Source organism: Solanum pennellii, chromosome 10, assembly GCF_001406875.1.
Source record: "Solanum pennellii chromosome 10, SPENNV200".
In the NCBI taxonomy this organism is placed as follows: domain Eukaryota; kingdom Viridiplantae; phylum Streptophyta; class Magnoliopsida; order Solanales; family Solanaceae; genus Solanum; species Solanum pennellii.
The window spans coordinates 79214686-79231235 of NC_028646.1; the positions used below are offsets into that span (position 1 = coordinate 79214686).

General features: G+C 35.7%; 4 protein-coding genes across 7 annotated transcripts in view; 3 read left to right on the forward strand and 1 right to left on the reverse strand.

The window, feature by feature from the left end:
* Positions 1-1912, forward strand: part of LOC107001706 (replication protein A 14 kDa subunit B-like) — a 3832-nt gene extending 1920 nt beyond the window's left edge. Inside the window, exons 2-3 of one of the 2 annotated variants that reach the window (XM_015199671.2) lie at positions 788-1049; positions 1651-1912. In XM_015199671.2, the coding sequence (XP_015055157.1) occupies positions 791-1049; positions 1651-1715 (324 nt within the window). In that variant the 5' untranslated portion in view covers positions 788-790 and the 3' untranslated portion in view covers positions 1716-1912. Of the gene's footprint in view, positions 1-768; positions 1050-1650 lie in introns of both variants that reach the window. The other variant, XM_027912462.1, reaches the window with a different exon arrangement.
* Positions 1913-2443: 531 nt separating this feature from the next.
* On the forward strand, positions 2444-5463 carry LOC107031959 (chaperone protein dnaJ 72). Its single transcript, XM_015233482.2, has 3 exons — positions 2444-3041; positions 4682-4751; positions 5118-5463. The coding sequence occupies exons 1-3, from the start codon at positions 2614-2616 to the stop codon at positions 5178-5180; spliced, it is 561 nt and encodes a 186-aa protein (XP_015088968.1). The 5' UTR covers positions 2444-2613; the 3' UTR covers positions 5181-5463.
* Positions 5464-6419: 956 nt separating this feature from the next.
* LOC107031956 (presenilin-like protein At1g08700) lies at positions 6420-8169 on the reverse strand. The gene has a single exon (XM_015233481.2). It carries the CDS (start codon positions 8095-8097, stop codon positions 6811-6813), a length of 1287 nt encoding a protein of 428 aa, XP_015088967.1. The 5' UTR covers positions 8098-8169; the 3' UTR covers positions 6420-6810.
* Positions 8170-10420: 2251 nt separating this feature from the next.
* On the forward strand, positions 10421-15780 carry LOC107002413 (protein GrpE). Of its 3 annotated transcripts, none has more exons than XM_015200432.2 (3): positions 10421-10789; positions 14106-14618; positions 15195-15780. In XM_015200432.2, the coding sequence occupies exons 1-3, from the start codon at positions 10508-10510 to the stop codon at positions 15435-15437; spliced, it is 1038 nt and encodes a 345-aa protein (XP_015055918.1). In that variant the 5' UTR covers positions 10421-10507; the 3' UTR covers positions 15438-15780. The 3 variants fall into 3 exon arrangements, with proteins under 3 accessions (XP_015055918.1, XP_015055919.1, XP_015055917.1); XM_015200433.2 differs by lacking the exon at positions 15195-15780 and adding an exon at positions 14840-15125 and having other exon boundaries at positions 10421-10810; XM_015200431.2 differs by having other exon boundaries at positions 10422-10810.
* The last annotated feature ends 770 nt before the right edge of the window (positions 15781-16550 follow it).

A 16550-nucleotide genomic window follows, 5' to 3' on the forward strand; every position in this document is an offset into this window, starting at 1 on the left:
GGGGGTAAGTTCTGGGGCTGCTTGCAGCTTTTGCTTGGTGGGTGGGTGGGTGGTTAGTTCTATGAGTCCTCCCTATTGAGTTGGGAAACTTTGACTGAGAACACTAGAAGATGGTAGTGCCATAGTGATAGCACATAGGTCATGCCCTTCGAGAAAAGAAGTGACCAACATGGATAACTAAGGAAATATGAACAGTCATGAGCTTGTTTCAGTAAAAGGGGAAAGAAATGACTTAGAAAGTAATTTCGCATTATTTCCCCATTGGTATTAGTTGGTTTATTTGTTTTGCTCTTCCTTACTTTTGTTTCCCTCTCCTTCCTGTTGTACCTGTCTTGAGACCAGCTTTAATTTCCCTGCCTCTCTTATTTCTCCATCTTCCCTCCTAATTTCGTTTTCTTTTCACTTATGTCCATATTTTAGTCTTGATTCATCTTCCTTTCTTATTGAATCTAGTACTTCAGTTTTTGGGTAGAATATTTTTATGCAAAAATATGGAATTACAAGACTTTCAACTATTTTTCTTTATTCTGAGTTGGTGTTATGTATTTGCTGTGCTTTCATGAACCCACCAAACTCCAGGTAATTTCATTGTTGCATAGTGATGGATCTACTAATTGATTGTTAGACAGAATAGGAGTTAGATGCAATTGTTGTTTCAAATATGAATAAAATGAATGAAGATGCTGCACTGTAATTATGGCTAACATGGTAGAAAAACAGTGTTTAATCTGCCAATACTTGTGCTTAATTGTTAAACTCTTCTCTCAGTTTTCCTATTTTTGTTTAGAGTATGGACACAACAAATCCTGCTGTCTTCGTCAATGCTGAGCTCCTCCGCTTGTACATGGGAAGGAGAGTTCGAGCTGTGATTCAGGTTATGCGCTCTGATGGCAGTGGCACAGTGAATGGGAGATCTACAGATGACCAGCAGATAGTTGTGAAAGGCAATCCACCTGGTCCTCTTACAACGTTTGTTGAGGTCATAGGTATCGCTGACAGTAACCAATCTATCCGTGCTGAAATATGGTCCAACTTTGGGGACACACTAGGTATCACTTCACTAATATTTTACAATTTTTTATCACTACGTCTTTAGGTGCTGGAATCCTCCTGCTTGCTTCTTTGTTTGCTTTTCGTTTTCCTGCACTTATGCTTTATAGTCATGAACCATAAATGTTGTCGAGCTATTTTTCCTATAAAAGTATGCTGGAAGAAAAACAACTTACGTTCAAAGTTTGTGCGAGTTATTAGGAGTACTGGAATTATAGGCAGTTACCGTTTTATACTAAAATGCTATTGGATTGTGCAGCGTAGATCTGTAAACAGACCACTTATATATTTTTTTGGTTGGTAGTATTATACCCCTATGAGCTTGATCATCTTTATGCATTACAAGAGTGCGAAGTTGGCACCTAAGCTCCTCATCTCCTCCTTGTATATCAAGAAGTAAAGCTTTTAGGATTTACCTTTTTGTTGAACACGGAAATCAAGTCACCGGGAGTTTTGTTTCATTAAATCCGAAGTGTAAATGAGTGAATATTGATATTATGCATACCCATCTTCATATATTAATATTGCTGAACTTTGTTTGCTTGTTATAACTCAAATTTCAAAGTAATGAATTCTGATAATGAGTCTTTTCTGTTGCAGATACATATAGCTATAACCGCATTTGCATGCTGGCAAATGGCGATTACAAGCACTTGTTCATATGAGGACTCAAAAATGACATGTTTTAGTGGATCCTAATAAGTAATCCAACTCTTTCACCGTCTCCATCCTTTATTTTTATATACATGAGGCCTGTGAATACTTGTTTAGAGGTTGGTTTTAGTTTGGGATGCTTGTCATGTTATGGTATGTGTTTCACAAAGTGAACCTGCTGAAATCCAGAACTTGGTTTTACTCTTTTCTTTTTTGTTTCCCAAACACCGGAGCCCGACTAAATTCAAATTTACACTAAAAAGTCTCACATTGAAGGTAAAGCGCTTCCTAACAAAGGCGACTCCATACCCAAAAAAATTCGAATTCGAGACTCTCGATTAAAGATGAAGAAATATTTATCACTCTTTCACACTTCTCGTTGGTCAGAAATTGTAAATTTGATAGGCCATGCTAGTTTTTGCTGATTTGCAACTGTTGCAAACCTTGCCATAAAATAAACAAGTGTCATGTGTAATTTGTGTGAGTGCAACCAAGCTACCGAACACCAAGACTGTTACAACACATCAAGTATCATGTGGAATTAATAAGTTCTAAAAATCATTTAACTAAAACATAACTTTTTTTTACTTAATAAGTTTAAAAACACATATTTTGTTGAATGAGGGATAAAAATTGCTTATAAGTAGAGTGTTTCATAATATATTATATTATATTAATTTAATAAATATAATATTTAGATAAATTAAATTGTTATCTATTGTTTAATAAATAACGTCACACACTATAATTACATGGATTAATGAAGAGCTCACGGCCATGGAAGCTCCACGATCATGTCACGCAGTTCTCACTTTTTCTGCCATGAATAAACTTACATAGCTCTGAAACCTTCATCTCCATCTCCTCTAAAATTGACCCAATTTCGGTCAGACACCAAAAAATCCATCAATGGATCATTACAGAGTTTTAGGGTTAACACGAAGTGCTAGCAAGGAAGAAATCAAGCAAGCGTTTCGGAAATTGGCAATGGAATTTCATCCCGACAAGCACGCACATTCTTCACATCAGTTGAAGGAAAACGCTACGCTCAAATTCAAGCAAGTTTCCGAAGCTTATGAGATTCTGATCGACGATCGCAAACGCGCTGATTACAATATCCGGTCCAATAGTTACCGGAATTCAGCGAATAATTATGGCGGTAATAGTGACTATTATAATCGTAGTTATCAGAACGGGTATAGAAATAGCTATAATTATGGGTATGGGTATAGTCGGCCTGCTGATGCCGGCGGTTCTGCAAGTATTGTTACCAAATTCGAGATGGTTCTGCGGTTCATGACGACAAGGGCGTTTCTCCTCAATGCTGCACTTGCCGGGTAATTTTTCGTGTTCTTTGATCCGTTTTGAAACATGGTAGTTGATTGACACATTATCACAACAATATTTGCGTCTCAATCTCAAACTAGTTTAAGTTGTAGTTATATGAATTCCCAGTATCCATCTTGCTTGAATTGGACTTGTTTCATTCCCATACTCAATAAGTTTATCTTTTAGCTCTAGTGGAAGTCATATTAGAAAAATGTTAAACTTATGTTTAAAGTAAAGTGAAAGAGAAGGTCACAGAACCAACAAGTTTCGAATTTTGAATAGTTTAATTGAAGTATCTTGGAATGCCCTAAATAAGGATTGTCATATAAATTGGGGAAGAGGAGTATTGAATTTGTTTATAGTTCTTGTGGCAATATGACCTTGTTAAAAAAGGTTTATTTGAGGCGATATGTATTGTGTAAAGCTGTGAACTTTAAGGGGCTTTTTTGTTCCATTAGACTTAGCGGTTGAGTCATGTGTATTATATTCATAGTTGCTAAGTCAAAGTGGAGGTCCTGAGTTTAACAGTCTTATGTTCAATATGAGTTTGTGTTAGACTTCTTATATGTACGTATTCTTCCTACCTGTGTGTGCTAGATGCTTTCAATGTGTAACAGTTGGTGTTATGTTATTGTAAATTTATTCCCAATACTTGACCTCTCCCACCTTCCCCCACCCAAAAGAAAAAAACATATAATTCTAAATTGTCTGGTTATTTTGAACTTTAGGTATCGTAATTTGCTACATTATTGGTTTCTTGGTATGTGGTTTTATGTATGCAGTACCAGCTGCAGTTGGTTTTCCATATAATTTGATGGTTCTTCTCTATATGTTTTCATTTGTATATAGTAGGTGTTGACTAAATAAGTGAGTTACAGTTAAAAGTCAGAATCTTTGTTTTACTTCTGCATTTTTGCCTTACCCAAGGTTCATGAATTAGTCTCATCTCAAGTTTTGAGTGGGATATTCAACGATTCTGATCATTCAATTCAATCTTGATGTGTTTGTAATGAGGGAACTGTGGCATATTGGCATTCCCCTGAATGGTTTTACTGTATGCTATGGTTATAGATAGCATCTGTTCATTAAGGGAGACAAGCAAACAAGGAAAGGCACCTCCATGGTGAATGTTGAAGTAGTTTATGTGATCCTTCTAAGGAAATAGTCATCAAGATCCAATAGAAAACTACGGCTTGAACAAAGATGAACTTTCTTGCCGAGGCCTGAGAGTTTGCTTTTCGTTTGGGAAATTCTATGTGAGCGTCACTATGCTGTATTTTTTATGATGTAAATTCAAATTTTGGAATCGAGGGCCTAGGGCTTGAAGAGTTCAAAGACCACTCATATTCACAGACCTAGTAGTTTTGTCTTGCATTTTATTTTTCCAAGAAGTTCATTGTGTATTCAAGAAAATTGCCATTTCAAATTTGTCTCGTCTACTGTCCAGTCTCATCCTTACGATTTGGGTGAATTCTATGTATTTCTAGTTCCTAAACATCCTGATTCATGTGAAACAACTTGATTCTTCAAAGCATCATCCTGTTCTTTTACTTTACCTCAATATTTTTGTTATTAAAAAAGTTATTCACCTCAATTTTGACCCTGTTAAAATTTTCCAAGTAACTCGCTGATTTATATTTCTCTGCAGTGTGTTGTTAGGTGCAACATATGTAGTTGATGCAGGTGGGGAGGCACTATGGAAGATGCGAAATTCTGGAGTATGACTTCTCTTCCTTCTCTTCATCACTATCTATACAGTTTTTGTTTATTTAAACTAGGTTTTAGTATTGCTTTCACATGTAATAAAATTGGTCCCCTTTTTCTTGTTTCAATGGTAGTAGGATTGTGTATGATTCTCTTATTTCACAATGGTAACTTGGTTTAGAATTCCTTTTGCATAAGAACTCTTTATCTTCTTCTAGATCCTTTTGTAGCTATCAACATATGGTTCATAGGGCATTCGATGTAGTTTCTGTATAAATTTATATAAACTTCACTGTAGTCATTCAGTTCTAGTAGTATTTGTTTATATTTAGTAAGCAGTGAAGTTCCCCTAACTATCAAATTGTGATCTTTGAGTGTAGAAATCGTTTGAAGAAGCAATGGAATCTGTAGAAAAAGCTAAAGCATTTGATGACAAAAGATGAAAGGGGTTGTTTGTTATGTCGACGGGTTAGAAATTGCTCATGGACATACAATGCATCATACCTTGATCTTCAATTGATATCAAAATTGCAAAATGTGTTGGGGGGTTGAGCAACGATAAATCCTTGTATATAAGAGAGAAATTATATTGAGTGGCATTGCTGTTTTTGTATGATGTAATATTATAACTTTATAACCACATAAAAATGTGTATAGATGTAGCCTGTTGCTAGTCAAATAAATATAACTCGACTTGCCTAAAGATGACAATATTATTCCTCTGAACAGGGAATCTGTTCGATCTTGTAAATTATGTGTAACCAGAACTTAAGCTAAAATAGAAATAGTACATCCAAAACAAAAACATAAAGGGAAGTGCTTTAAGGCCAAAAAAGGAGGTAGAAATAGTAATGGTTGATGCAAAGGCAATACCTAGATTAGCAATTGAACATTTCTCTGCCTATATGCAACAGCATTTCTCAAACAATATGCTTCTGATTTCACAAACTTTGGAATTGCTTCCATTTTCACGAAAAATGCTTTCAACAGGTACAAAAACATATCCAATGAAATCTCACAACTGGGTCTGGGGAGGGTAATCAACTAAAAACAATTCAGTACTTAGTTTTAGGTTAAAGCAGTATGTTAGCAACTGAGCCAGACATTATCACAGAAAGAAAGACATACTCTTCTTGCGAGTTGGTTTACTTAGCAGCTGTGCTTATTCCTCTTTAATATATCGCACACAAAGCTTATGACCTGATTATATCTCAAGAATACTTCACCTCAAATGGCTCCTTGCAAAGAATCAGTTCTACTAGCTTTTAAAGGAATCATTTCCTGAAAACAAACACTCCAAACCAGAGCAAGGTCTTTGAGATTAAGATGGATACCGAAAAATCTTCACATTGACAGCCCTTAAGTCAAAGCGTGAGAGAAAGAACGCACTGGTACCTCTCACCAAGTACCAGATGAAACTAGGAGATGGATTTTCCAATCTAGTATAGAAAATAAGCAGAATCCTAAGATATCATGTACATAGATGAAAAATTATGTTGAACATTGTTATTCTGAGTTGTTGAATCAAGATATAGTACAAGTACAACTGCTCTATAGTTGTATGTAGCAGTCGATTCCCTTTCTATTCTGATGTACACTACGATCCAAGAAAAATAACATTGAGTAGAATGTTAAGCATTCAAGAGGTTAGGGTCAAACCTAAGATTTCAACAAGTAGCTTGTCACCAATAGAACTGTAACGCATAAGCAATAGAACTACTTACACCAACAGCTGATACATAGCTAAGTACTTGAATTTATCAAATCATATAGTATACGACACGTCAAGTGCATGGAATACATCTTTTAGCCCATGTACAAATGGGAGTTATAACACTCTTAACAATATTAGGTATACCAAAATCAGTTAGAGAATCAATAGAGGGACAAACCTCAATAGACTTGCGATTTTACAGATAGATCAGAACAAAATATAGCTGAGTTGTCCCTTCCTGCTCGGAACCTTGAAACAAAGGTGTACCGAAAGCAATTAGTTTTCTTCTAAATCAAAATATATGTCTTAAAACTCAATATATCCTGTACTTTCTAACTTCCCCCTCCACATGCCACGGGTCAAAACATCAAAAGATTCGTCGAAGTCCCAACAACGAATGGCTCCATCAACAGCCTTGTCAAGAAGTAAAAGATGACCCCCAAAGCAATGGATATGGGAAGTGCTGGCAAGGCATGTCGACACACCGCTAACAGTATAAGTGTGCACCCTAATCCAGATATAATAGCGAGATAACAAGCATAAACGGTCATCAAATCGTACATTGCAGCTCTCCCCACCAACACACTATAGAAAACAAAATCTCCCAAACCAAGCTTTATCCCCCTTCCTCTCTCCTCCTCTTCCTCAATTTCCCTCTCCAAAACCCGAGCTCGATCACTCTCATTACTTTCTCTTATATCTTCATTGACCACCGGCCTTTCTCTTTCGTTGTTACTACTACTACTACCCATCAATGGTAACATCTCCCCCTCAATTTCAACCTCTCTAACATCATCAATCTCTTCACTTTCACTCCTCATCTCACTCACAACCCTCCCATTCTGAACCACATTTTCACTACTCGACATAACCCGAAGCTCAATCGGGTCCCCATCAGAAAACCCAGCTAACAAAAGCCCTAAATTTGGTCCTCTACTCCCTGATCTCGAACTCACATTAGGCCGAGCCTCGTACACCAAAGCAGGCAACTCTTCATCCCTACTAGAAGCCAGCTCCACCAACATCTTCAACGGTCCACCAGGAGCTAAAACTGCAACAAGATCATACAAAGCAAGTGCAACAAGAACAACCCAAGTAGTCCATTCAGGTAATTTCGTAAACCAAGCAGCTACAATAATCCCTAAAGCAACCATATACATTTGGTTAAGCAGAATCGGAACCCCTTGTGAAAACACAGAAATGACCCCCAAAATGGTGAAATTGAAAAGTAGGAGACAAAAAGTGATGGAATCAATCGGGATATTGAAGTGTTGAATAAGAGTAAGAATAATCGACCCACCCATCGAACCAAGAACGAAGAAAGCAGAGAAACGGATGTAGTATTTCAGAAAATTAGTGAAACGATAGTAATAGAGGATTACCAGAAGGAATGTTACAAGGGTTATGAGTACTACAAAAACGACGGCGTTTAGAAGGGCTCCTTCGAGCTTCTGTGCAGTAGTATCGGAAGATGATTCAAGGTATATGAGGTTAGCGGCTGTACGGATGACTTGCTGGTTATCGGAGGAAGATGGCGAAGAAAGGGTATATACGATGAGGACAACGAGGAACATGCAGATGGATACTGGTGACATTACTCCGATGATCTCCACTCCGATCGTTTCCAGAATGCTGCCGCCGTCCATTTTCTGGTCGCCGGCCGGTGGTGGGGTTTGGGAGTGTTTTTAAGGTCTGTTTGGAAAATTCTCAGTAGAAACTGAATTTCGGTGTAACTATTAAGGGCTCATTTACCCATGGGGCCCGCTCCATCCTTTATCGGAGTTTTCGAATTCAAGTCATGTAAATAAAAAAAGTCATTATTAAGACATATTTCTCTCCATTAAAATGTTACGTAAGGTAAATTTGAAATAATTAAACTCTAATATGATATCATTTCGATTATAAATTAAAAGGAGAAGCTCAAATATGCCATTAAACTTTTAGAAAAGGATCATTTATGTTATCCGTTAAAAGTTTTGGCTCATTTATGTCATTGTTGTTTAAAGAAAAGGCTTATCCATGCACTTTTTTTTTTAACTTTGGTTTTACAAAACCACTTTTTACATATCAAACAATGTTTAGCACCTTTTTATTGATGTTTTTGGATCAAATGTACACTTTTTTGCATCAAGAACATATAAGAAAATTAACAATTCTCAAATTTCAAACTTATTTGATTCTTCACTAATTCGCCTCAAACTTCAAGAGTAGTTTCGCTCCGAGCTGGATATGAAAACTCAATTTCTTTTAAGCTCGAATTTAACCTAACCCTAACTCAAGAAGACCCAATTGAAATTTCTTCTAAGTTTCAAAACTTCAACATTCTTTAATGGTAGATACTCCACAACTTCAATTCATTTGAAAATTTGAAAATAAACTCAAAAAACACTAGGCAATAAAGATTTAATGTAAAAACTATCGTTTTTTGGAATATATTTTTAAAATATGGGTGAATTTTTTGAACTCTGCAAATGATGTTAGAATTTTAGTTTTTTTTTAAAAAAAAATTAATGATGTAGCCGAAATTTGAGATAATTCAGTGAAGATTTGAAGATGTTGAAAATTTGAGAGTTGTTTATGTTCTTCTTGTGTTCTTTGTGTTTTTAAAGAAAAACAAGCAAAAAGTATACATTTGATCCAAAAACACCAATACAAAAGTGTTAAACATTGTTTGGTGTGTAAAAAATGATTTTGCAAAATCGGAGTTAAAAAAAGTGTTATGGATAAGCCTTTTCTTTAACAGTGATGACATAAATGGGACAAACTTTTAACCGATGATATAAATAAGCATTTTCTAAAAGTTCAATGAAAAATTTGAGCCTTTTCCCTAAATTAAAAAGGAAAAGTAAGGTATTGTTTGTTACGTCAAATCAACTTAAGATAATTTAGCTAATGAGAGAAGTATAACATTTATTTGACCAAACAACATAATTGTACTATATGTTTTTAAAGAAAATTGACTCTATAATTAAAATTATTTTAAAAGAAAATCCCTCTAACTTATCACACTAGTTGAAATATTTTTATATGAAAGCTTTATTTTCTTAGATGAATTTTATACCAAAATCAAATACTCAAGAGTTTTTCTTCTTAGTTTGAACGTTAAATATAAATATTTTTAGGGCAATTTTCACATATATTAAATATAATATCTATATTTGTATATTATGACAAAGTTTATATAATTGTGTTTCATAGCAAATATATATATGTATAATTCGATATACATATACAATTGAAACGAATTGTATAAAACGAGAAATAAATAAATTATATACAATTTGAACTTGTATAAAACGAAAAAAAAGAGAAAGACAAAAAAGACTTGGGCAGGAAAATATTTGTATTGTATAATTATAAGTGTATAGAACGAAAATATATGTATTTGCATATGTATGTACAATTTTCTCTCGCTTTATACAAACAAAAACGCATTTTTTGTATTTCGTTTCTGTTTGTATAAGCGAGAGAGACGAGGGTGGCGAGCGAGATCTGGGAGAGGAGAGCGAAAATCTATGTATTTATACAATTTCATCTCGCTTTATACAAACACAAACACATTTTATACATTTGTGTTTGTATAAAAAGCGAGAAAGACGAGCGAGATTCCACTAAGGAGAGTGACGAAAATAGCTATAGTTTGCTATAGGGTACAACTAAATCAAAGTATATTTATGACATTTAATTTGAATTAATAATTTTCTATTATATACAATTTTTCAATGAAGGATATATTTCTTTTAGATGATTTTAATTAAAATCAGATTAATTGAATCACAATTTACATGTATTTGAATATAGAGCAGGAAATCAAAAAATTAAACCAAATAACAAAAATGATTAATTTTTCATCTAGATAATCGTATCTATATTGAAAATTGATTAATTTAAATTTGGAAGCCAATAATTAAATCGATAATATAAGAATTATAATAATATTTTTGTTGGTATAAAATACTATATGTTAAAATATTTTGTTGTGAGAATCTTCTCAAAGAACCTAAAACCCTTCCGGCCTATCTGCTTTATCTCCCTCCATTTCCACTGTACCATACAATGGCTACCACCAACCTGACAACGCCGGCCACCACCTTAAGGTCGCCGTCAACCACCGTCAGCGCCACCGCTTACTCATCCGTCAAACCTGATTGTATCACTTTCTTATCTTACTCGCGCTGTGGACGGAGACAGACTCCATTACTCCCCAGACGGTGTCGTATTCACCACTCCGCTAACTCAATTGTGCTATTGCAGCATCGGTCCATTGAGAAATTTGTTATCTTTGCATCAAATGAAGATGTTGCTGAGGCTGCTGAAACGGAGACGGAGACGGAGCAGGTAGAAGAGTCCGAGCAGGAGGTGCATCAATTTTATCCTGCATTTTGTGTTCTCTATGTCTACAATCTCAATTAACTGTGTTTTGGCTGAATTTGTTGGGTCTGCTATTTGAATCGGTTGTATCTGTTTTTGATCTCTCGACGGCCAATGAGACCTCGTTTTAGCATTACATAGGAGTGCCTATAGGCCTCTAGGTGTTAATTCCACCTTGTTGAGAGAATAGGTGTTTTGTTAACAATTCTTGTCTGGTGAGTTAGCTTTTGGATTTGAGTTATGAAGAGTCCCCTTTATTAACATTATGTGCACAATTCCCAATAGATTTGGTGTTTTCAAGTTTCATTATTAGTAGATTAGGTTATATTATGTTATCCTCTTCTGTTTTTCAAGTGTTAGTTTACAACTGTATCTTGGACAGATGAGAAAATTCCTGCTGGATTGAATCTTACAGGTAGACCATACCATTAGGCAATAGATTATCCTTTTCCTTTATGTGGAGTTTTATAAACTATGAGTTGGAATTTCACCATTGTTAAGAAGCACTTGTTTTGTTTAGCCCTGATGGTTAAGGATCAACTGTTAGACTACTTAAGTTGGTATGTTTCCTTTTGTTCCTTTTCATGTTGTAGCGGGTTACTTTATGTTGCTTGCCGAAGCTTTTTCTTTTTTGTTAATAAATGCAGCATCTGTTTCCTGGTTTAGGAATTGCAAAATGGTCAAGGAACTTGGGATTTTCATAGACCTTAGATGCAACACATCCCCATTCCTCTCCTGTCAAAGCTTATTTCCTAGTGATATTGTGATTGCAATAGGTTTTTCCTATGGAAAGTCAACTAATCATCAATACACCTCAAATTCCATGTTAGTCGAACTCGTAATAAATGGTACATTTCTCTGGTATATAGAAGATGAATAATTGCCAGAATGGTGGGTGCAGTACCTTGAAAGACCTATTTCATGGTGAGAAGGAGAACCTTCTAGGTGGTTGAATATAACAAGTCAGAGAAAGCCTGAATATTTTTTTTCGATAACTATGGTGTTGTACCTCGACTAATATATACGGGATATGTGCTACCTCCCACCAGCAATTAGTACCATGTAGCACAGGAAAAGTTTGTGATCACTGATCAGTGTCATGGTTAATGTTCGAAGTGTTAAGTCATGTATTCATTTGTTAACACTTATCAGAAGCTTTGCAAGGAGTGAGAAAGTTGGCTGGGGTCCGCCCTAGGTTTGATATTGTTAAAGGGTGCTCAGTTACATTTGTGGAGCTTTAAGATTTTTTGGCAGAGGGGTTGATCACCAAACATCTCCCAAGACTTCACTCAGAATTATGCCTAGGCAGCTTCTTGGAAAACATGGCTGGAAGAATACATTGAAAGTTCGAAACCCCTTGCCAACGAAAGCAAGGGGTTTGCCTTCTGAGTCGAGCTCGTTGCACCAGGTTTGCCTATTGCGGATTACCTCTCCAATGTGGTTTGCGAGCTATTGCATAGGAGTGAGGTTTTTACCCTGTGCGCACCCAAAGGATAGCGGTTGCGGGTTTACCTTGTCATAAAAAAAAAAAGGGAAAAGAATACATTGAAGTTTTGGAAAATGTGTCTGGAGGATTATTAGAAAATGGTGCCTCGATTATTCCACCAGGTACCAGATAATTCTGCTCATCCAGGCTTAGACAAATAAGAAGAGATCAATTTGTGTATCTAGTCTTTGTAAGTTGTGTGAATTAGTCTCACAGCATCTGCACCTACGCCTTTTAGTTCAATACAAAGGTAATGAAATACTGGTAGGTGAACGTCATGAGTTTGTATTTTGGCGGCGAACCAAGTCTAGTATTTAAGTGAAGAAAGGTAGAAGGGTGCTACTATCCATCAAAAAAACAATATTTCGATTATCTAGAAAAGTATCACATTTTGATATAGAACAAAATCGTCATATTACTGGCTTGAAAACATTTAGTTTGTTTTCTGTCGATGCATTCAGTGAAGTTGGGCTTAATCACTGGCCTAGGTGCATTAGAAGCACTAATTTGTTAGGTGATTATGCATGTGGATAGCAAGTGACATGTCTTCTTGTGATCTACCTCTATAAGATTCAATGTGAGATGTCACCTTTACTTCTCCACAGTAGCTGCATAACTCACTAAGGGGTTACTTGATTTACATCTAGACATACTAGATCTAGTTATACAAATATTACAATAAATGGATTGTTGTGGTGAATACTGATGTAGGATCGTGGTTTTGTGAATGATAATGAGGATTGTTATGCATGGAATGCCTATTTTTTTTTTTTTGAGAATTGGCAAGTTCGTATTCTTCAGTATTAGGATATGCTGGCCACCTTCAAAATGTTATGCATGGAATGCCTTCTTTAAGAACCCTTTTGTCTTTAGATACTCTATCTTTGGTATTTCTAGTAGACGTATTCCTATTTTACATTTTATCATGCATAAAATAATACATAGAGCCCCACATAAGTTATACCAGTATTAGTAATCAAGAGTTAAGTGCCATAAACAAAACACTACATTGGTTGTGTTAGACCTTAATTGGGAAACCAGTCATTGTATTAGTTGTGCAAAGACCGCATCTGCCAGTGTTTTATGTTGTAAACGAACATTATATTAGTTACTTGTAATTTTATGCCAGGAATATTATAACTTTTGACGTTGGTTGGTGATATACTGCAGTCCCCTCTCCTCTATCAGGGTTACCAGCTACTCGCAGCTCCCATACGTGGAGTTCATTGAAGAGAGTGTTGTTTGACGTTTAATATTGGCCTGTAGCTGCCCCCTTTTCCTCACCAAGTGTTTAATGTCTTAGATTGAGAGATAAAATACATTAGTTCTCCAGCATGTACTGGGTTTTGTTAGATGTATTTTTTTCTTCTGTGTGGCATGCATATCGATGTGGGTTTATGAAAATGAAATAAGATAATGTGTTTAATAACCCAAGGTTGTGGTCTAGTGGTCAACGAAATGGTGGAAAACTAGAGGTCTCTGGTTCAAATTCCAACAGAGGTAAAAAACACTAGGTTATTTCTTCTCTTCTGCCCAAGCATTGGTGCCGGTAAGCGGGCCCGGATACCAGCGTCACCAAAAAAACACATGTTTAATATGTCTATTAGTTTGTTTCTCCATCTGCTTTTATCCTTTTGTCAGCATGTATGTTTGGAATAAAGCTGAAGCTGATTAGTTTTGTGTTTATCTTTATAACTTAGAACTTGACATGCTGGAGTTCCCATTTCCAAGTGTTCCATTTCTCTTGCCCACTTATTGAAAGTCTAGTGAAATGTGTATTTTCTTACCGTTGAACAGGAGAGTTTAGATGGTGCTGCTTCCGAGGAAGCTTCGGATGAGGATGACAATGCAGCTGCAGAGGAAACTTTATCGGTCGTTGCAGCTTCATTGCAGCTCTACAGAGATGCTTTAGCAACTAATGACGATTCAAAAGTTGCAGAGATAGAAATTTCCCTCAAGTCCATAGAAGATGAGAAAATTGAACTTCAGACAAAAGTAGCCTCATTGACTAAAGAGTTGTCAAGTGAGAGGGACCGGGTTCTTAGAATCAGTGCCGACTTCGACAACTTCCGTAAGAGAACAGATAGAGAAAGAGCTTCTCTTGTGACTAATGCGCAAGGGGAAGTTGTTGAGAAACTTTTGTCAGTTATGGACAATTTTGAGAGAGCGAAAACGCAAATCAAGGTGGCAACAGAGGGAGAGGAAAAAATTAATAATAGTTATCAGAGCATTTCTAAACAATTTATGGAGATCCTTGGATCTCTTGGTGTTGAGCCTGTGGAGACAGTTGGGAAGCCATTCGACCCATTGGTATGTTTCTCACCCGTGCCTCTATTTACAAATACAGATGTATTCCTACATAGATACACATATGCTTGAGTATTTTAAAAAGCTGCTTTCTTTCCATGCTGTGTGTTGCTTGTTTGAATAGATAGGATATTGGTTGTATTGTTCAGGAAAACAAAGTTTTGAGCTGCCATCTTCTGTTGTTTATGTAGTGATTATTCTATTTGATCCTTGGTTTAATGCAGGCCAGTTCCCGAGTTGGCTCAAAATTCAGTCAAATTATTGATGAACTTTTTCAAAAGCTGTCTAACTTCTATTCGGTTTTTAGGAAGACCTCAACCTGATTTTTAGCTCAATCTAAAACAGCATTCTTTTGAGCCAACTCGGTGAGTTGCGATGTATAGACTTATGGTATTCTTTCATGAAGAGAACGAAACAAGAATTTGTTTCCTTCGAGCTGTATAACAATCTAACATTGAAATCTGTTTGTGTAACCTTGTTATTGTAATGTTGATGAAAGCCTTTTCTGTAGTTTTATGCCAATAGATGAAACTGTATTACCTGTCTCTTTTTAGTATTGACTGATCTCCCCATGATCAGCTGCATGAAGCTATAATGCGCGAGGATTCCTCAGAATTTAAAGAAGGTGTTGTACTTGAAGAATATCGCAGAGGTTTCAAACTTGGAGACAGACTCTTACGTCCTTCCATGGTCAAGGTATCTGCTGGCCCAGGACCGGCAAAGCCAGAGACAACTGAGCCTAAAGAAAAGGAACAAATCAAAACCGATGAGAAGTCTGCTGAAACACCAGGTGATGAAGGGACAGGGGAGGGAGGTAACTAATTATCAGGCGAGGGATGTAACATCCCATGATTTCGCTTATGTACAAGCAAACATCAGAACGTATTTTCGCGTTGATTAAGATTGGGCTAGGTTTTGCTGGTATACATTAATTGTTGTTTGTTTGAGAGGACATCATTTTAGGTCAGTTGTCTTATAAGTGCTGTCTTAAACATTGTATTTTTAGGCTTTGGAGAGGGATGATCCATGCATCAACTAGTTTGGGATCGAGGCGTAGTTATAATCTTCGGGAAACAAGTAAGGGCTGAATGTCATGTGCAAATGTGACTTGAATTTGAACCTCACTCTAGCTCTACCCAAAATGTGAAATTTTTTACTGCTTTAACTTATGTTTATATTTAAAAATTCATCAAAACACACATCAATTTGCCACCATTGCTTTTAGATCAAAAGAAAAAAAGTTGCATTTATTCATGTTCAATTTCTTCAAGATACATGAAAAACAAACTAGTCAAATTTTTCTTTTATGACAATGAAACCATAGCCGCCTTTGAGTGTGCACATGGTAAATATAATAGTTCGTAAATTATGAGCTTGATTGAGAAAGCATGCATGTGGGTAAAACTTGAGACCTTTCATCAACTAACGTAGTCACCTTTGCGCTATCTTTTAGATAAGGTAAATATCGCTCCTGTATAAAAGATTCGAAATAATATAGAAGAGGTAAATTATATTTCATCCGTCCGATATTGTTTGTCATTGTTTCTATTTTTAGAGTCAAACTATAAAGAATGTGATTAACATTTTAAGATGTATTTTTTCATCATATTAATATGTAAAAAATTGTCATTTATAGTACTTTTCATATAATTTTAGAATATCTAATTTTTTTGTTTAAAATATCAAATTAATGTGATCAAATTTAATTTTAAAAATTAATCGAATTGATTTTTGAAAAGCGGAATATGACAAATAATACCGAATGAAGGGAGTACTAAATAAGCTATTTGCAATGAATTTGATTGAAAAATATGTAAAGAACACAAGTACAGGAAATAATAGACAGTAACAGAAATCACTCATTTGGATTCCTCACTCAACCAACTCATGGATAGTTGTAATGGCATATTTACTACCTAGTAAATGGGGATAAAT